The sequence below is a fragment of the Epinephelus moara genome, chromosome 13 (assembly GCF_006386435.1).
Source record: "Epinephelus moara isolate mb chromosome 13, YSFRI_EMoa_1.0, whole genome shotgun sequence".
Taxonomy (NCBI): Eukaryota; Metazoa; Chordata; class Actinopteri; order Perciformes; family Serranidae; genus Epinephelus; species Epinephelus moara.
Window position 1 is genome coordinate 26,246,113 of NC_065518.1, and position 19,035 is coordinate 26,265,147.

At 40.9% G+C, this 19,035-nt stretch overlaps 1 protein-coding gene across 1 annotated transcript in view; it reads left to right on the forward strand.

Annotated features, from left to right (window-relative positions):
- Positions 1-19,035, forward strand: part of antxr1c (ANTXR cell adhesion molecule 1c) — a 52,250-nt gene that overhangs the window by 18,084 nt on the left and 15,131 nt on the right. Inside the window, exons 3-16 of the mRNA XM_050060760.1 lie at positions 202-273; positions 901-982; positions 1,130-1,160; positions 1,254-1,327; positions 2,692-2,760; positions 3,597-3,677; positions 5,347-5,407; positions 7,152-7,250; positions 7,431-7,500; positions 13,777-13,855; positions 17,135-17,230; positions 17,429-17,467; positions 17,631-17,732; positions 17,817-17,984. Of these exons, the coding sequence (XP_049916717.1) occupies positions 202-273; positions 901-982; positions 1,130-1,160; positions 1,254-1,327; positions 2,692-2,760; positions 3,597-3,677; positions 5,347-5,407; positions 7,152-7,250; positions 7,431-7,500; positions 13,777-13,855; positions 17,135-17,230; positions 17,429-17,467; positions 17,631-17,732; positions 17,817-17,984 (1,123 nt within the window). The remainder of the gene's footprint in view (positions 1-201; positions 274-900; positions 983-1,129; positions 1,161-1,253; positions 1,328-2,691; positions 2,761-3,596; positions 3,678-5,346; positions 5,408-7,151; positions 7,251-7,430; positions 7,501-13,776; positions 13,856-17,134; positions 17,231-17,428; positions 17,468-17,630; positions 17,733-17,816; positions 17,985-19,035) is intronic.

Genomic DNA, 19,035 nt, shown 5'->3' on the forward strand with positions numbered 1-19,035 from the left:
TTCTTATTAATTTCAGATGTCGTAGAAGTGTTTGTGTTACTCACATGTTGTGCAAGGTGGGAAATCACCGGCCAGATTCTGTTGAATTTTGTCCTTGGCATAAATCATCAGTAATTGGTTTATCCATGGGGATTTTTCTACTGCAGTGCCAACAGTCTGGGCTGCTGAATGACAAGTGACATTCTTTTTTTTCTATTGCAGTCCTATGCTGAGGATGTCCTTCATTACATTCTCCTCCAGAGCATCCACCATCATGAAACTGACGGAAAACAGGTAAATGAAGTTACATCAACATAAATTTTCAACATAATTACTTAACTGCAACTGACTAACCCAAGCTGCATATCTGTTGTGGATAAATGTTATTCTAGCATGGAATGCTGTTACACAAGATGAACAATCAGCCGTAAAATAAACTCAAACTGTTGCACTAGAGTGAAAGCAGATGCTCTCTGAACTGACATGAAGCTGAAAATTGGCCCGTGTCACCGTGTGACTGTTGCTGCAAAAAACTCAGTGTTATTTTTGTGTGAGAAAGTATCACGGAAAACTGTGTCTCCACTTCCAACAGAAGTCTGCATAAGTGCTCCAGTGAAAACAATGAAACAGAATCGGGTGAAAAACATTTGTGAAGGACAGAGACATAAAAATTTACACAGTTGAGAGCAACTATAGTGCTAATTGATGGGAAAACGGGGAAAAACACAAGAACTGCAGGGAAATGGATTAGTTAGAATAAAAAAGAGGCGGTCTACATCCCATGGGTGTAGCTTGTGGTACACAGGCACAGGTAATGTAACATGCACTCTTCTAATTATAAGAGATGACACACAAGACAAAACAGCAGTTTACATGTTCCCCCATCTAAACCAACTCTCGTCTTCTCCTCCTTCTCTGCAGAGTGGACATCAGAAAGGGGCTGAACGCTCTGAAGAGAGAGATTCCTGGTGGAGACACATTCATGCACCTTGGGTTGCAGAGGGTAAGCCTTTGTTGTGATGCCTCCTTTTTGTGTTATTTTACACTGAGAGTCAAACAAAGAGCAACTCAAAGTGCATTGAACTGCAAATTTAAATGTCAAACCTCAGTATTTCCTGACTTTTTGTCCATGATGTCTCCTTATTTAAAGGCAAATGAGCAGATTTACAGGGAGAACTTTGGTAAGCATCATATAACTCATTTGTATGACAACTTACTTCAGGCTAAGTAATGAATTATGTTGAAGTTATAGCATTACTGTATGTTTCTTCCAGGCACAGCCAGTGTTATTATTGCGCTGACAGACGGAGAGCTGCAGGAACATCAGCTCATCACTGCGCAACAAGAGGTACCAACAAAAATGTTGCACCTAAAATCACAAACTGTGCACTACATACCCAATATGTGAACTATTGTTCATACTTGAGTTGTAATCACCTGCCACTTCCTGAGAGCCTCGTACCAATTGGAGACATGAAACCATGGTAACTCATCAGCTCAACTGGCGTCTGCATGCATGATGAATCTTTGTAGTTTCCGTTTTTTATCACATCTGTAGGAGTAACTTTATTTTGGCTGTCATTTAACATCATTTCACAGGCACAGATAATGATATGTCAGCTAAATGCTAACATCAGCTGAGATATTTTAATCTGGGTCAAAGTGGTGGAGTGACCGACTGACATCCCTGGAGCCAGCATGGCTAACAAAAAGCCCAAACCACGTTATACCCAAAACAAAGCTCAATAATCATGTACTGTGTCATCTGTCTGTAATGATACCCCAAGCACAATGCTTCATATTGTGTTCCTCAAATTGCACATCAGTCAGCAGACTTGTGACCAGGGTTTATGCTAGACTTTTTATTTTGGTGGCCAATATGGCCGTTAATATTCCAGAATTCCGGCCATATAGATAAACTACAGGACATATAATTTATATAGCCATATAATAGCCTACATTTAAACAGCAATAAAACAATTCAAATTAAATAACTTATAAAGTTAGCTCCGTGTTCCGTGATGCCGTCACCTAACTTTACCAAGAACATTAAGAGGAAGACCTATGGATGTGGCGTATGCTCTGAAGAGGCACACTCTACACTCTGTATGGCTTTGGTGGAAAAATAGATCAATAATTAAAATCCTAAAACCTGGTCTGCATAATTAAAGTTTATATTAAGGGTGACTTGGTAACATAACTTATAGAACATACACTATTAGGCTATTTAATATACTATGAATGAATTTATTTATGTATTTGGTAGATTTCCCACCAAACATTTTGGCTGCCGATATTTTCATTTGCCAGACAACTAAACGCGATACCAGCAAAAGTTATTCATCTCTTTAAGTAATAATGACTTATTGATGTTGCAGAGTTGCCCTGGTCGCTGTACCCTGTTTTGAACATTGTTCTCACTGCTGCATTGCATTGTTGGGTATTTATGCTGGCGTAGTGTCCAGTGTTTGCATACTGTAATATTTCACCACAAATAATATGCAATTCACATACTGGTGGTATCATACTAAGGTTTTTGACATGCTGAAGATCTCACATACTGTTTCAGCCTACTAAATAGCATGCCAGTATGGAATTTCGGACTCAGCCCAAACCTGCTGCAGTTCTATCTCTGGAGACAGATCATACTTTCATTGCTTGAATCCCAGTTTTCTGGAACTTATTGGCTGTATTGCTTGTGTCACCCCACAGGCAGAGAGAGCCAGGTCTCTTGGAGCTATTGTTTACTGCGTTGGTGTCAAAGACTTCAATGAGACTCAGGTAACGCCAGTGTAATAAATCTGCTGTGCTGCATATGGTAGCTTTGCACTTATATCCCCTAAGAGTTATATATCTGGTTTGCAATAAAGACAGCACCATACATGTACTGTACCACATGTGCTCAGGAATCCAGACTTGTGGAAAAGCTGTTACTTTCATGTTGCATAGTGCGTATTCAGTGGCCCCTGTGCAATTTGGCTAACCCATAATTTAAAATTTCCTGAAAACCAGTCCAAGTAAATTTTAACCCCGAGCTGCCTCTTGAGGATGCCAACACACAAAGCTGGACTGGAGAAACGTCTGTAACTTCAATAATACTCAACAGCTAGCTTCAACATGATGATGGGAGGATGATTCAGGTTCCTGTATTTAATGTGAAAGATATATGAGGCCACTTTGAGGGCTAGTCTCACGTCAGTAACCAGACGTGGTCTCCCTCATGTTTAATATGAGCTCCATTTGATTGGTTGTAAATGGGTCTATTACCTGACTGTGGATTAAATGTGATCATTACTGTGAATAGGATTTCCTGGTTTTACAGCGTGTGTAAGCAGTTCTTCATGGAGACTCATTGTTAGGATCTTCCTATCCTGGAACGTCTAAAATTATGTCACCAGTGCATTTGAGGTCGATTTCAGCCTGCTATGAAACATCAGCCACTCAATGTCATGTCTAACCATAACCACAGTTACAGAGAACACAATTTTCCACAATGTACTTATCCAGTCAATTGTTCATTAATCTTTTTTGTGAGTTATTTAATGTAGTTGCTTAAATCTTTTCCCCTTTTTCCTCCATCCACATCTCCGTCTCTACCTCCCTCTCTCTCTCTATAGCTGGCCACCATTGCAGACACCATCGAGCACGTGTTTCCTGTGTTGGGCGGCTTCCACGCCCTCCGGGGAGTCATTGATTCGGTAAATAAACTCTTCTCTGTGCAGGGGAGCATTCCTGTAGCTGAAGCTCACAAACAGCGGACGTCCACATTCGTGTATTTATCCTGAGACTGTCTTGCATTGGTACAATTACCTTTTATTACTCCCTTGGGTGTCGGGACTGACTTTAGAAAACAGTCTAATATGAATAAACAGGAAACCTTGTTCTTCATCATCCATCCAGTCTCTAAACTGGTTTGCAATATGCTAGAGTTAAAATGTAACACTGATTTATAGCAAACTGTTGCTGTTTTGGATGAAGATTCAACTCTAACAGTACATAAACACTGTTTTTTATATGCACCAGGCAGAACTGTAAGTCTTTGTGCACACTGGGCTCATGAAACACATGCACATATTCAGAGAGTACAGTACGGGCAGAGTGAGGCAACTGCAACTTGCAAAATGAGAGAAGCTAATATTTTCATCAGTTTCTCTGTTAGTCTGTTAGCATAAAGTTTTTCTGTCATAACATCCTCTAATAAGCTCCGCCCCCTGCAGTTACTGTTCCTTTGCTGTTAGGCTTCCCAATCTCACACAGCACATGCAGTTTACAATTATAATATTACAGATTTACTACTTCACAACATTATAGTGGAGCATACTGATGTGACCATAGCTGTCAAAATAAGCACAGTATAGATGGATGCACAGTCATAGCATATGATTAAGGAAATTACTTAATTCTTAGAGAATTCTAGAACATGTTTATTGAGCTTGCTAAAAGAATACCTCAATCCCAAATGACCATTTAGATTTGAATTATTCAGCCCGTGTTACATTGAATTCAAAGAAAACTTTTCTCTCATGCCTCCAGTAAACAAAGAATCCAAAAACCTGCATTTACAAACTCAAACACAACTCGTGCAGTATCATCCAGCTCTCATAATCCCAGTCGTATGCTTAGTACTTCCCAAACACATACATTTTCGCTAAAACCTTAGTGTTTAAAACAGAACTGAAAGTGATACTTCTCCATCTCTTCAAAGCCAGGCTCCATTGATAATTACAGTAATTTTACCTCAGTGAACACTGGATCTGCTGGTTTACCACTGCTGTGATTGGTGTTTTGTTAATGTGTTATTGTGTGACTTTGGTGAATCCAATAAACCCTTTAAAACACCAAAATCACACAAAACTAACTAACTGAGCGAGGCAGTGGTAGACCAGCAGCTTCTGTGGTCATTACTGTAAAATTACTGTTTTCTATCAGTGGAGTCTGGCTTAGAGAGAGCGCAGATGAGCTTCACTTTCAGTTCAGATTTAAATGGTAAGGTTGTAGCGAAAATGCATGTGTTTGGGAAGTACTGAGTATACAACTGAATGAATGAGACTTGGATGACACTGCAAGAATTGTGTGAGAGTTTGTAAATGGATATTTTGATATCGTTTTGCTGTTATTTAACACGGCCCCCTATAACTTAAATTCCCTAAGAATTTTCTCAGTGTTTGGATTCTTCATTCACCCAGGCATGCGCGGAAAAAAAGTTTTCTTAAGAAATTCAATGTAACATGGGGTGAATACTTGATATACTCATAATCATTTGGGGGGGAAAGTATTTCTTTAAATTTGATAAACCTGTCTGTTACTTCCAGGCCAGCATTAGTATATGTGTAGAAAAAATAATTGCTGTCTTCATTTCCCCTCCAGATAATCAAGAAGTCCTGCATTGAGATTTTGGCAGCTGAGCCCTCCAGTGTGTGTGCAGGAGGTGGGGAGTTAGAAACACACACACACACACACACATGCATGCACACACACACACACAAACACACACACAAACACACTGCGTCTCTGCTGTGTCACCCACACCGGTGCCAGCCTCCCATCATTTCTTGAACTGTATTAATTTCTGGCTGGGTGCCCCGTATCCCCTTCCCTCAATCCAGTAATGACAATCCCAGGCTGAAAAATGACCATATATGGGCATCCAGGTCACTTACAGGAAACCTATGGGGACAGGGTCGTGCTGTGGGGATAATATTATAGGGTGTCATTAAAAGGACTGGCCGTGAGAGAGCAGCGGTGGTGATATTGGCTCCAGCTGAAATGTAAAATGGACAAAATCCTTTAGTGTCCAGCCAAGAGAAAGATTATGACAGTTAAAGGAACATTAAATGGACATTAAAAGGCACAAATGAACAGATAAAATTTGATTAAACACTTCTGGCGAGAGCAGAGGGACTTTTACGGCTTCTTACATCTGCATTTGTTTTTTATTGCTTTCGCTCTTTTTGAGATAAAATATTACTCTTGAGACTGAATAGCAGTCGCTGGCCTGCTGTGAGGAATGTTCAGTTCAGTCTTATCTTCATGTATTCATAGCTGAGTATTTTCCCTGTGTTACAGGCAACATTGCAATATTTGAAGTTAAATACATAGAAGCCCATTTACTGTACATGCACATTTACACTAAGTAAAAGTATTTTAAAAAAACATGCTAAATGAATGAAACACACATTTTAGTGCCATTTTCTGCGTTCATTGTGTTTTCAAATGAACCACACTAACATTCTTAAGCTATGTTCAGACTGCAGGAAAAAGTCGCCCAAATCTGATTTTTTTTTTTTTTGTTCATATGTGACTTAGATTTGTTTTATTTATATCCGTGTGAACGCTGCAAATGACTGGGAATCTGTCCTCTTCAAATCTGTTATAGTCCTAAAATCAGATACAGGTCTAATTTCTTTGTATTGCGCTCTCAGTCTGAACAACCATATCCGAATTCATGTGTCTTTTACATCACTTACAGATGGATTGCCTGAACTGAGTGTGTTGCCGCAAGAGTCTTGTAAAGAGGTGCTGACAGATGTAGTTAAAAGTAGCCCTTGACATCCTGAAATTTTGGCTGAAATTTGTTTTAGAGAAGCCATTCACGTCACAATCCCAGCACTCCTGGCTCTGACTCCACATCCACACACACCGTTATTGCACAAAGAGCCATATTTAAACATTTAGCTCTCTTTCTCTTTGTCTTTTTTATTATCTCCTCATCATTCCGCTGGCCTCCGCTGCACATTAACTTATAAATGAAGCTGTACACTGACTTCAGTGGTCTCCATGTTTACTTCAGCGTGTTGTGATTGACTTCTTTGTTATTGCTCTTTTGAGCATGTGGGTCAGTTCAGGACCATGACCGGTTCACACCGTGAGCTGATGTTGGCCACTTTTAAAAAAAGGATCATAATCATAAAGCACTAAAGCTTGCAGTGTGACCATGCTGATTTGAGGACTGGGGCCAGTATCCTAGCTCAACTGTCACTGTCCTTATACAGACAAATACACTGAATCAATGTAGGAAGCCATTCACAGTTTAAATATTGCCCATGTAACCATGCTGGGTGTGAAATGTAACTGCGGTCGTGGAAATGAGCATCATGTTTAATACATACAGTGTAGAATATCATCTTGCTTGCCAGAGATCGTAAAAATGTCAATCTGTGTTGTGTAACCAGAGTCTTTCCAAGTGGTGGTGAGAGGAAACGGATTTCTCCACGCCAGGAACATCAACCAGGTGCTCTGCAGCTTCAAAATCAACGACACTGTTACAGTCAGTGAGTACACCTACACTTGTTCTTTCATGTAAAGCCAACTTGTTTGAAACAAGGTTTATATCAGCCTCTGTTTGGGTCATTTTCAGTCTTAGTATCTGTTTAATCAGAGTGTCTATAGTTTACAATAATACAGATGAAGGAGTCAATTTTGCATTTATTCGTGTTGTCCTTGCCTCCTAGATGAAAAGCCGGCGCGTGTAGAAAACACATTCTTACTGTGTCCAGCTCCTGTCATCGATGAAGTTGGGAAGTAGGTGCCTCTCTTTTATGATTTCACACGCATCTTAGCTCACATTCTTTGCCTCAAACACAGAGAGACACATGTATGCATACACGTGTGTACTGGCACAGACCATAAGAGGCCTGCCATACATTAGCTCCTTTTACGATCCCCATCCGTGGCCACATTCCTCTTTTCTAGATCCCAGAGCAGCTTAGCAAAATATAAGGGGCTCTGTAGCCGTGCCAGCACATGCAGTGGTAAAGCCTTCATGCATTTGTCCTGCTTCTGTCCCGAATTAGAACACAGCACTGAAAACAACTGGAGACTTTTGGTTTTTGGCTTACATAGACACCAAGTAAGTCAAGACTAGAAACGTACAAATCCAAAGTGACTTGCTTAATCATTGGTATTTGAGATTTTATCTGTTGTTTCTTTGTTCTTCATTGACTTCAGATCAGAATTTGTATGTATAATGTGAAAGGGGCAGTTTCTAGTGACAAACCCACAGAGGATTATCAGCCAGCTTTGCAGCTCGTCTCAGCTTTATAGGGCATTTTAGCATTTTTCATCTCATTGTTTTAGTTTTATGACCCACAGCTGTACTGTTTTGGTTCAGTCTCACTGCTCATATCAGTCATTTACAGCTGCAGCATGAAGCTGTTTTCTGCAATAAAAGTTCTAAAAGCGCACTGTGTGCTACCTGTCCAGCAGCAAACAGCAGACACTGTTTGCCAGCATGTTCGCAACAAAACCCTGTTCAGACCAAAGATTTGTATCAAGATGAGCTGACACTTACAACTCCTCACAATGTGCCAGCCTGGGATGTTCTGAAACCGGTCTGTTCCAACTTTCGGCTTTGGCACATACATGGCACAGACTCAGGGTCAGTAGAATGGGAAGCTGTTGTCAGAGAATGCCACAGCGAATGAACACACCGTCTGCTGACAGTTTGTAACTGACTTGACCAGCTGACTTTGCCACAAGCTGATTGGCTGTTGAAATAGGTGACATGCCTTACGTTGTAAAAACAAACACTGGTGACTTGACAAGCTGTGTCACAGGTGACACCATCAGCCAGAAGAGCCAGTTCACACCACTGGAACTTTCTAAAGTGTTCTAGTGTGGTGTTGAAGCGGTTTCGTTGTGAATGTTTGGTCTGGATTGGACTTAGCAACTTAGTAAGATGATAATATGTCCATGTTGTGTTTAAAGCTTGTTATGGTGCCCTAAATTGGCTAGGAAAAAAAATCAAATTAAAGGCTTTCAAACTACTGTTTAATACACAACAATGTCCCAATGTACCATATACAAGTCAATACAGTGCCTGTGCCTAAGTACCTGTACTGTTTTGTCACTTGGTACATGTACTTTGAATGATTGTTGAGAAAACTCAAAACTGAATGTAAGAGCCTGATACCAGGTCTCAAATCAAACTTTAATGGGACTGTATAATATTTTCTGTTCTTATTATACCCAAATGTAGTGCTCCTTTGTTTGGTAACCGGTCATTTTGTCTGTGAGAAAACACACATTTTGACCTGAGCTGAAGTACACTGCTGGCTTCAGACTTAGTTAAGTAGATCTGATTACAGTGGATTGTATTTGTTAGTTAAGGATCAGGTCTGTGGACACACGCATTAAAAAGACAGTGTGTTTCAATCACTTCAGTGCTCTCTGGCTCACTGGGTTTAAGACAGAGGCGGCGGGATGTGAAATCTAAGACAGCCTGGGTTGGTATACTCCAGCGTTTACCAAATGACAGTCACACAACTTTTTGGTGCAACCCGAGCGGCGGCCAGAGTCGCTCTTCATCAGCTGGCTGTGCTCTCTTTTTAGAGCTCAAGCACGTTCCAAGATCAACAATCCACAAACCTCTCTAACCTAAGTCTTTATGGGAAGAAAAGTACAACAGGCCACAGAGTACAAGGTTCAGTGGACGGTGGTTAAAGACTTTGAACTGCATGGCTAGACAAAGAGGGGAGGAGAAGGCCTGTTGGCCCATATAAGACCCTCTTTTCACACTGTTTCTTGACTTGTAATGGTATTTGTGATGGTCATAGCATGCTTATATAATTATAATACAAATAACTTCATCTTAGTCTCCCACAGAAGTTATAATTTACATGTATTATTTGACCTGTCAGTGGTGTGGAAAGAGAGAAAATAAATGGCAGTGAGGAGAGATTTAAACAACCTGGACTGATGACTGAAGTTTTAATCGATACCTTAGCAGAAAGGTCGTAAAACTGAGGGTACATCGTGTGCCTTCGCTTCCATTAAACGTCCCATTAAGCCGGATTTGCCTTTGTATATATTTTCTAATCTTGCTTTAGTTCTCTCAAACTTTCCATCCCCTTAACACTTAACCCCCTGACTCTCCAATCCCACACTTATCTTTTTTCTCCTCCCCCTTCCCTTTCTCTCTACCTCTTGTCTTTAATTTTGGTGCCACGGTGGCTCTTTTCACCGTCTGCTGTGCCTTGCTGGTTGTTTCCAGCCCCCTCACCCACCCCTCTTTTTTCTGGCCGTCTGTTCATTTTCTGTCTGTATCTGTCTTTTATTTGTCTCTGTCACACAGAAACTTTCTTTCATCCCCTGTCACTCTTTCACTCTCTTTCAACAGTCTACTCTGGCTGATCAAAGCCATGTAGCAGCTAGCCCAGTATTTCATGTGCGTGTGGTCATATATTTGTATGCAGCATGACTCTCGGCAGGGTGGAAAACCTTCAGAGAGTGTTTGATCCATTAATACCTAGACTCGGAAAGTTAGTTTTTCACTAATTAACAGCCATTCTGTCATGAAACTGATTTATCTCTGACAGATGTGTTTAAAACCCCAACCTTTATCACTGCTGCGCTGCATTCTGGTCTGTTGTCACATAGATTGTGTATAGAAATTAGTCTCTCTGCCTCTCTGGATACGACATTATGTCACCGGTTATACAGAAGAACACACAAAGTAAAAATGTCACACTACCTGTTAAAGTCTTTTAATGTAGATTTGTCTTTAAAGCTGGGCTGATTCACACCGCCTAATGAGCGGCAGACGAACTCTAGTGTTGTGTCTGCTATGTCCCTTGTAAGTGTGTCTGTGTGTGTTCATGACTGGACGGCCGGCCCTGTCTGTTTTACTTCCGCGCCTAACAGCTGTCAGACAGGGTGCTCTACAACTAACATTTCCTCCTAACTACTTTATTTCCTCCACATCCTCAAATTCACACTGGTCAGTTGTCTCTGGCTCTTTCCTCTCTTCTGCTCCAGGTCTCTGGGCGTTCTTCTGACAGAAATATATCCAGTAAAAGATTTAATTATAAGGCTGGCAGTGTTTTATTGCCTGTGTAGCCAGAGCTTGTTATATCGTATTGTCACAAAGCTCCATTGTTGTCCTAATGAAACATGTTCCTTTGTTACAAAGAATGCTGTAGTTTATTTTGACTCAATCCCGCATTCACCTGACAGAAATACTCACTAGAGAACCAAATCTGTATTAATCCGCCACTAAAAACAGCCCCAGACAGATGCTGTATTTACTCCTGTTTGAGTAAGTTTTGCTATAACGCAACAGCCAAGATCTCTAAAAACAAAACAATACATGTGTGACCCAAATATAAATAATCATGTCTTGAAGAGACAGGGTAGAGAGGTTAGACGGTTATTGGGAGACAGACTAACATACTTTTGGTTTTGGGCCTTTCATGGGATTTGTCGACAGTAAGACAAATAGAGATTAACACTAGCCTCATGCTTTAAGCTACACCCATGAATAGATATTAAGGTCCACCGTGGTTGTCAAATAATGCTGCGTTGGTATTAAAGGGGACCTATTGTGCTCCTTTTAAGGTTCGTACTTGTATTTTGGGTTCCAACTAGAACATGTTTACATGCTGTTGTGTTTGAAAAACTGTTACAGGACCTGTCTCCTAAAGCCCCCCTCCTGAAAAAAGGCCAGTCTGCTCTGATTGGTCAGCATTACCAGGTCTTCCGCATCTGCACTGTTGCTGCCTCTGCACCATTATTGCAGCTGAGGAATGACTGAAATGGAGTATAGCGGAACTTTATGCTGCAAAAAATCACCAATACAAGCTACTAAATACATTCAGACATGTTACAGCAGGAATATGATCCGAAATTGGGGAGAAATTAACAACGTCAGCAACTAAGATTACTTGTTTCCCTGACGTTAGCATGTAGCTACATGTAGCAGTGTATGTAATGTTAACACCAGCAGTAGTGTGACTGGAGTAGATGACCATATACGGAAATTTGTCACAAGCTAACGTGATTTTCTCACGAAAGAATAAAGAAACAGGAACAGAATGAGGTTTGAGGTTTTTGCTTACAGGCATCAACTTTACATATGTTTGCCTCATTATTTGACACTATAGAGAAAACCATAATAGGCCCCCTTTATAGAACCTAAAATTTGTCATGAAATGCTTTCCAGTGCTATTTCACTACTATTTTATGTATGCCATTTATACCAAACTGTATCCGTAGTTGTCTGATCTTAGCACCCACGTTTTAGTTGCCTAAACTTAAACCCTAACTTAAATTTAAAGCAGTGGATTCCAGCTGATCCAACCACAGGGTCCAGGTTTCTCCTTAGTCATCACTTCAAGGTCCACACAGTTCAGCATCATACTTGCATTTGGCCATGTAGTCGTGCTAGTTTGTTGTCTCTGTCAAGTAGCCGTTTAGTCACTCACTCTACAGCAGGAAACGACACTTAAAATAAATGCTCTGAGCTGGAAATTCACTGCACTGTAAAATGAAATGTGTGTTTGACAAACTTGACATGTTTGTGAAACGCTTGTGTTGGGACCCACTTTTGGACAGCAACCCACCAATTGGGAACCACTGATTTAAGGGTTGTTTTTCATCCAGGTACATATGGCCATACTGTGCTGTATGTAGGTGGTCACATCTTTTACCTGCTCACACTAATGCATTGAACCACTCAGAGATACAACAAAAACATTAACAGAAACTGCTCTTTCTTTGGCTCTTAGACTGTTTTGAAGTTTCAGTCCCTTAGAGCCCAGCTGTTTATTGTCAACAAGGCCCGTCTGCTATTGATCATGAACTTCACCCACCAACCGAGCTCTTCTCTCTTTCCCCCCTCCTTTTGTTTAAACCAGACAGACAGCTCACTGAGTCAGAGTAAAGACAGGTTTATCGGTCAATGACCTGCTTTCCATTTGCCAGACCTCTCTCACATCCACCTGGTCCTCCACTGACTAAGAGCAGGGGGTGTTTTTTTTAGATGCATACCTTTTATCCACATGTTTTGAAGATCTTAACGAGAACAGACTCCAAGAAGGCCACTGGAGGTCACGTGAAATTCTCAGAATTGTTTTTCCCCACTCAGAGGAGGAAGGGATCCTTCAGACCATCAAGAAAGACTCACTCTGTTCCAAAAATCTTCGAAGGCTAGGAGAGGAGTTTGGACTGGAGGACGGGCAAAGACATGTTTTGACAAGGAGTTTGTATGTATGAGAGGAAAGAAGTTTTACTTTGGTGTATTTTACATTCCATGAAAGGAAGTGATTTTGTAGCACCAAGTGGAGATCACAGACTGTAGCAGAGATTGTTCTCATTCCTGAGAGTGAAATTAGTATGGTGTCATGTCTTGGAAAAATACACAACTCGGCCAGAACCATAAAAACAAAATCTGAACGAGCAGGTTGTGTTTTTTTTTTTTTTTTTCCATTTCGTTGAAGTTCATCTGTCCTACTTTGGCTCGTGTGCCTGCTGTGCGGCTCAGTAGGTCACACGATCACACCTACAGTTTGTTTATTCTCCTTTGGATTTCAGCCACAGTGGAAAACTCAATTACATGTGAAACAGGGCTCGTAAACAAAAGCCACTGGACTCACTGAGTAGCTCATTTATTGGGCACAGTTTTGGTAACATGTTCTTCTGCCAGGTTGGAGATTTTGGCAGCTGAGAGAGAACACCAATCTGAGTCCAGCAGCCTTTGAAAAAATAACTGAATCTGATTATTAGTCTAGACGTCTCTTTGTTCTACCTCTCATAGTCCCTTGTGTTCTGTGGTTGTTTCCTGTTGGTTCAAATTACATTCTGACTTCTAACAAACTACCTCACAGTTTGCAGGCGGTTTGGTGACGTTATTTGGTGTGAACCCAAGTTCAAGTGACATCATCCTGGTCAAACAAATGGAGGTTGAGGAGGAAATGTTTCAGACTAAATAAACTGCTTCAAACATGCTTGTTTTTATTGTTACATCCCAACATGACGAAACAGTACTGACCTGCCCTGAATATGTCTGTTGTTTTGTTTCAGGGTGATTTATCTCCAAGTGAGCATGAACGACGGTCTGTCCTTCATCAGCAGCAACGTGCACATCACCACCACAGAGTGTGTAAGTGGCAGCTTTTATAAATCTGTTAATACATTCAAAGGGGACCCACAATACTCATTTTCAGGTTTATCCTTGTATTTTGGATTCATCAACATTTCCGGGTCTTCTGCATCTTGGTGTCTCTGCATTACAACCAGGGAATGACTGTAACAGAAATAGCTGCATTTTTTAATCATGATAATAATCACCAATAAAAGCTTGTAAACCAAAATCTTCCAACCCAGTCGCCAGAAAAAATGTTGGTGTTGTACATTTCTGTAAATTACAGATATGTTACTGTACATTGGCACGTTCTTATGTAGCAGATACGTTGAAATGTTAGATATAAACAATGCTGTGGTTAAAGTGTAACCAAAAACCACTTGGTTATGGTTAGGAAAAAAAAATCATGTTTTGGCTGAAAATCCCTAGTTTAAAGGCCAAAATCCCAGTTGGAAATGCAGCGATGTCTTGGTAACAAAACAACCGCTGTTCATGGCACTATCCCTGAGGGAAAAACAGTGACAGGTCGATAAATCATTAGTGGTTTTGTTGTTTGTTGGTCTCGAATAGTGTCTGGTCAGCTAGTATGCTACATCCCTTAACAAACACTGATATGATATGAGTGAAATGTCCAAACATAATGTATTCCTGGTGTGCAGAAATGTACAATTTCCAACATTTTCTTCTGACAGCTGGGCTGAAGTCTGAATAACCGATTACAAGCAGGAATACGATCTGAAATTGGGAAGATATTAACAGCACTGGCAACCAAGATTACATGTTTCCCTTACGTTAGCATGTAGCTACATGTAGCAGTGTATGTAATGTAACCACTTGTTGTAGCGTGCCTGGAGCAGATTGCCATGTAAAGAAATCTGTCAGGAGCTGACATCAGCTGGTTGTGAGAGTAGATTAAACAGTTGAGAACAGAGTATTCAGAATAGCCAAAGGCCTGAGGTTTATATATGTTTACCTCATTATTTAAAACTTTGGGCACGTTTAATATGAACATCTGAAATTATAACATAATGTTTATGACAAAAAAGAAGGAGAAGCGTAATAGGCCCCGTCTGGCCTACATTAGTATTAAAGATTATTCAAAGTGTGGTTCAGTTGGATCTTATTACTCAGTATTTAATTAAAATTAAATTTATAAATTAAAACTCTTGCAATTTTACAAGCATTCATAAACATGTCTGATGGCTGAAATAGATAGAAGTTGTTTTTCTCTACACTTCCTCTTGGAGGTGCATTATAGTGCAGTAATGCAAAAGACATCATGCAGTGTGAGAAGTACTGTTTTAATTTGGAGTTAATATGGCTTAAGATTTACAATTATAGGTTTACTCTTGTTATTTTGTGTGGTTTGTAACGTGATAAAAGGGGTTTCCCATTACTTTGTGTATTGCATGTGGTTTCCACCCTTCTTCCTTCTGCTTCTTCTGTCCTCTCCAACTTTATCCCTTTTCCTACAAGTTTGTTATTTTATTCTCTGCAGTCAGTCTCTTTACTCCCCGTTATCTCTTTCATCTTCCCTTTCTCAATTTTGTTATTTTCCCTCTTTTTTTCGGGAGCCAAACCACGGGGGCGTATAGTAGCAATCCACCCAAAAAAGACTCTGAAGCCCCCGGGGGGGGCAGGAGACAAAAGGTTAGAGAAGAGGGTTCATGACCGTGAGACTGCCGCTTCAAGTCTCAAGATTTGAGTTGTGAAAGTGAAAGACAAGTAGTCTGTCCTTGAAGTACTCTTGTGCAAAGCTTTACCCCGCAGTTGGAGCACCTCCATGTTAATCCTCCCAGGTGTGTGAATGTATATAACTGAGTCAGCGTGAAGCCGGGTGGAGCTTCATTCCCTACAAACCAAGATTAAACAAGATGCAATTTAAGACAATTTAAAGCAATTTAACAAAATAAAACACGTATGTTGAAGCATATGGGCCGGAGCCACAGCAGATTCCCACCCAGCCAAAAAGAAACATGCTTTTTGAAGCCGTTTTCCCTCAGTCCATGTGACATCATAGCCATGAAAACACTGTGAATACAGACTGCTGTGTTGTGGTTCATGATATACAGGGCTCAATTAGACATACCATTGCAATTAGCCGCTTCTCGCCACTAAACTAAACCATATAGGCTGAAGTCACACCAGGCTCAAGGAGGCACGACAAGTTGCTAACTTGTGATGGGTAGGCCTGGAGCAATAAACAACATGCACGTTAAAGTCTATGGATAAATCCAGAGTGAAACAAACCCCTCCCCAAATCCTCCCACTGTGCCACTTTGAGCAGTTTAAGCCTTTGTAGTCCACAAAATGTGCCCATATAGCCTGAGAAAACACACGCATTGTATGTGCAAGAGTTACAAGACGCAGATGTGGTCACTATCTGCGGCTCGCTAAACCATTCACAAATTCTGCCTGTCAGCTGTTGAAAGTTATAGAGAACTTGCTGATTGAGAAACTTCTGAAGAAATAATAATTAGGTCCCAGTGACGACGGACCCCACTGCTGAGATGAGATAAATCCCCCGTGTCTTTGCCACGAGATAGATAGGGGGAAAGTGTAACCACATGTGATCCTCATCTGTGGTCCGTAATGGGAACCACGTTTGGCTCATGGACGTTTGGCTCATGGACGCCTGCCTCGCTTAAAGTGAGCAACTGATGGATTCATTCAGGGATCACAGCTTACACTAACCACTGTCATCGAGAAAAACAAAAACATTAATATTTACAGTGACAGAAGTGATGAAGAAAATACTACTAGCATTATTACCGGGTGTGTGACATCCTCTGCTACTCTTTAGTCCCACCTCTACTTCTGTTACTGTAACTATTAACACTGCACTTACTTTTTAAAATTTCTTCTCTTCCCTCGACTACCACTTAGAGTTGTAACAATTAATCGATTGATTGTCAGCTATCAAATTAACTGCACACTAATCTAATAATCAATTAATCAGTTTGAATAATTTTTTAAGGAATAACAAAAATGTCAGATTCCAGCTTCTTAAATGTAAATATCTTCTGGTCTCTGTACTCCTCTATGACAGAAAACTGATTATCTTTGGGTTTTGGATGAAACAAGACATTTCAGGACTTCGTCTTGGGCTTTGGGAAACACCTACTGACATCTTTCAACCTTCTCTGATATTTTATAGATCAAATAACTGATTGATCAACTCAAAAAATAATCAACAGATTAATCGGCAGAGCTACTACAACTTACAGGCCAGCAGTGTGGGAATGTCTTTTCTGTACAGTAGCAATGTTGCTCATGTAACATGTGTTTACTCTCCAGTTTGACGGCACCATTCTCCTCATCACCCTGCTGGTGTTGTTCCTGCTGCTGGCCCTGCTCTTCCTGTGGTGGTTCTGGCCTCTCTGCTGCACTGTGGTAAGAAAATGTAAACTACACTCAGGCAGGGGTCGATTTTAAACAGCAACACTTAAATTACAGTTATTGAGAGCTTCAAAGAGGTTTGTCTGAACTCCAGAGGGCCAATAAGCACCTTGGGGGTCCTTTTTGAAAAGAAACATAAAGACTCTCAGGAGGTCCTCTGAGATGTGATTAATGTCTCTTATTGTTCCACAGGTGATTAAAGAACCACCTCCTCCACCTCCTCCTGAGCCTGTAAGTCAAAACATACACATACTTACCCACCACTTCTGAGGAAGAATGTGTCTGATTTGTATAGTACAGTTTTAAAAAGCAACCACACAGTAATCTTAACAAGATTAGAAAGTATTTAATAGTGGAAAAAAAGATCACTTTTGTGTAATTATTTGTGATTTAGGAGAGTTCAGATGATGAAGATGGCATGCCCAAGAAGAAGTGGCCCACTGTGGATGCCTCATATTACGGAGGAAGAGGAATCGGAGGGATCAAGAGGATGGAGGTGACAAGTCCCCAAAAAAATTTAAAGAAATTAGACCACTGCTTATATTTTCTTGTATATTCATGTACTGTCCACTGTCTGCAGGTGCGCTGGGGAGGGAAGGGCTCGACTGAGGAGGGGGCTAAGCTGGAGAAGCCAAAGAATGCTGTGGTGAAGATGCCAGAGCAGGAGTACGAGCCCTTTGAGCCCAAACCTAAGAAACCTCACAACAAGAAGCCGCCTCAGAGCCGGAAGTGGTACTCGCCCATCAGGGTAAGCACAGTCGCGAGCAGTTTTTTGTATCAACTCGGGACAATACGGGAGAATCAAGTACGGACTTTTTCCAGAGTTCCCCTTTCACACAGAGTTACCTTACAACAGGAGATTGTCTGTGTACCCTACTGGTAATAGTCAGTTTGGTTTAGGTGAGGGGTGGCGCCTGGGTAGAGCATGCATGAGGAAGGACATGATGCAAAACCTAAGGTGCAGAAATCGTAGTGTTTTGTGAATTCTCTGGACAGTCACCTGCTTCATTCACACATGAGTTCAGTCTGATTTTGTACCAGGGAGCTGGCAGGGTAAAGTCTGTTTAATGTGCAGTCAACTTCATTCGGACATTTGAGTTCTCGCATACAGCTTCAGAACACATCTCAGTGCATCCTTGCTGCCCTGTAACAAAATGTCAGCTTTTCAGGAACTCAAAAATCCGCCTTGTTTACAGTTTGACCACTGTGCATTTTTGAGCTCTTGCCCGGCAAGTTTCAAATAACTGCGGGTGGTAGAATATTCTCAACCCACAGAGAAGCCTGAACTCCTTCAACTGAAGTTAAAACATGAAAAGCACCACGAGAGGAGCTGCAAAGTTTTCACAAGACAGCAGGGAGAAATAAAGCCTGCTCGGGACATATTTGTGTATAATTAGTTGCATAAGCACAAAGTCCACCAACTATCAACGTGCACACATAACCAAAGTAATGTAACATATTCTTCAGACAGAGAGCCATTATTGGACTTGGCGTCAGGGCTGTTTGTGCTTTAATCGTACACTACAATAGAGCTCTGTGCGGCACCACTGGTCTTTCATACAGTAGCAGCACTCACTGTTATCTTACACACTGCTACCTTACAACTTTAAAGGCTGTATTTTGATTATGACACAGACTCCAAACAGCAATGCAGTGATTCATAGTGAAACAGAAACTGAAGGAAAAAAGTGACTTTACACACTGACCGGTCACTGTGTGTTGGGTTGTATTGCTCCCTGTGCAGCTCTGTATTTCTACACTTGAACCTTCCTCTCAAGTCAACGTGTCCTCGAACAACG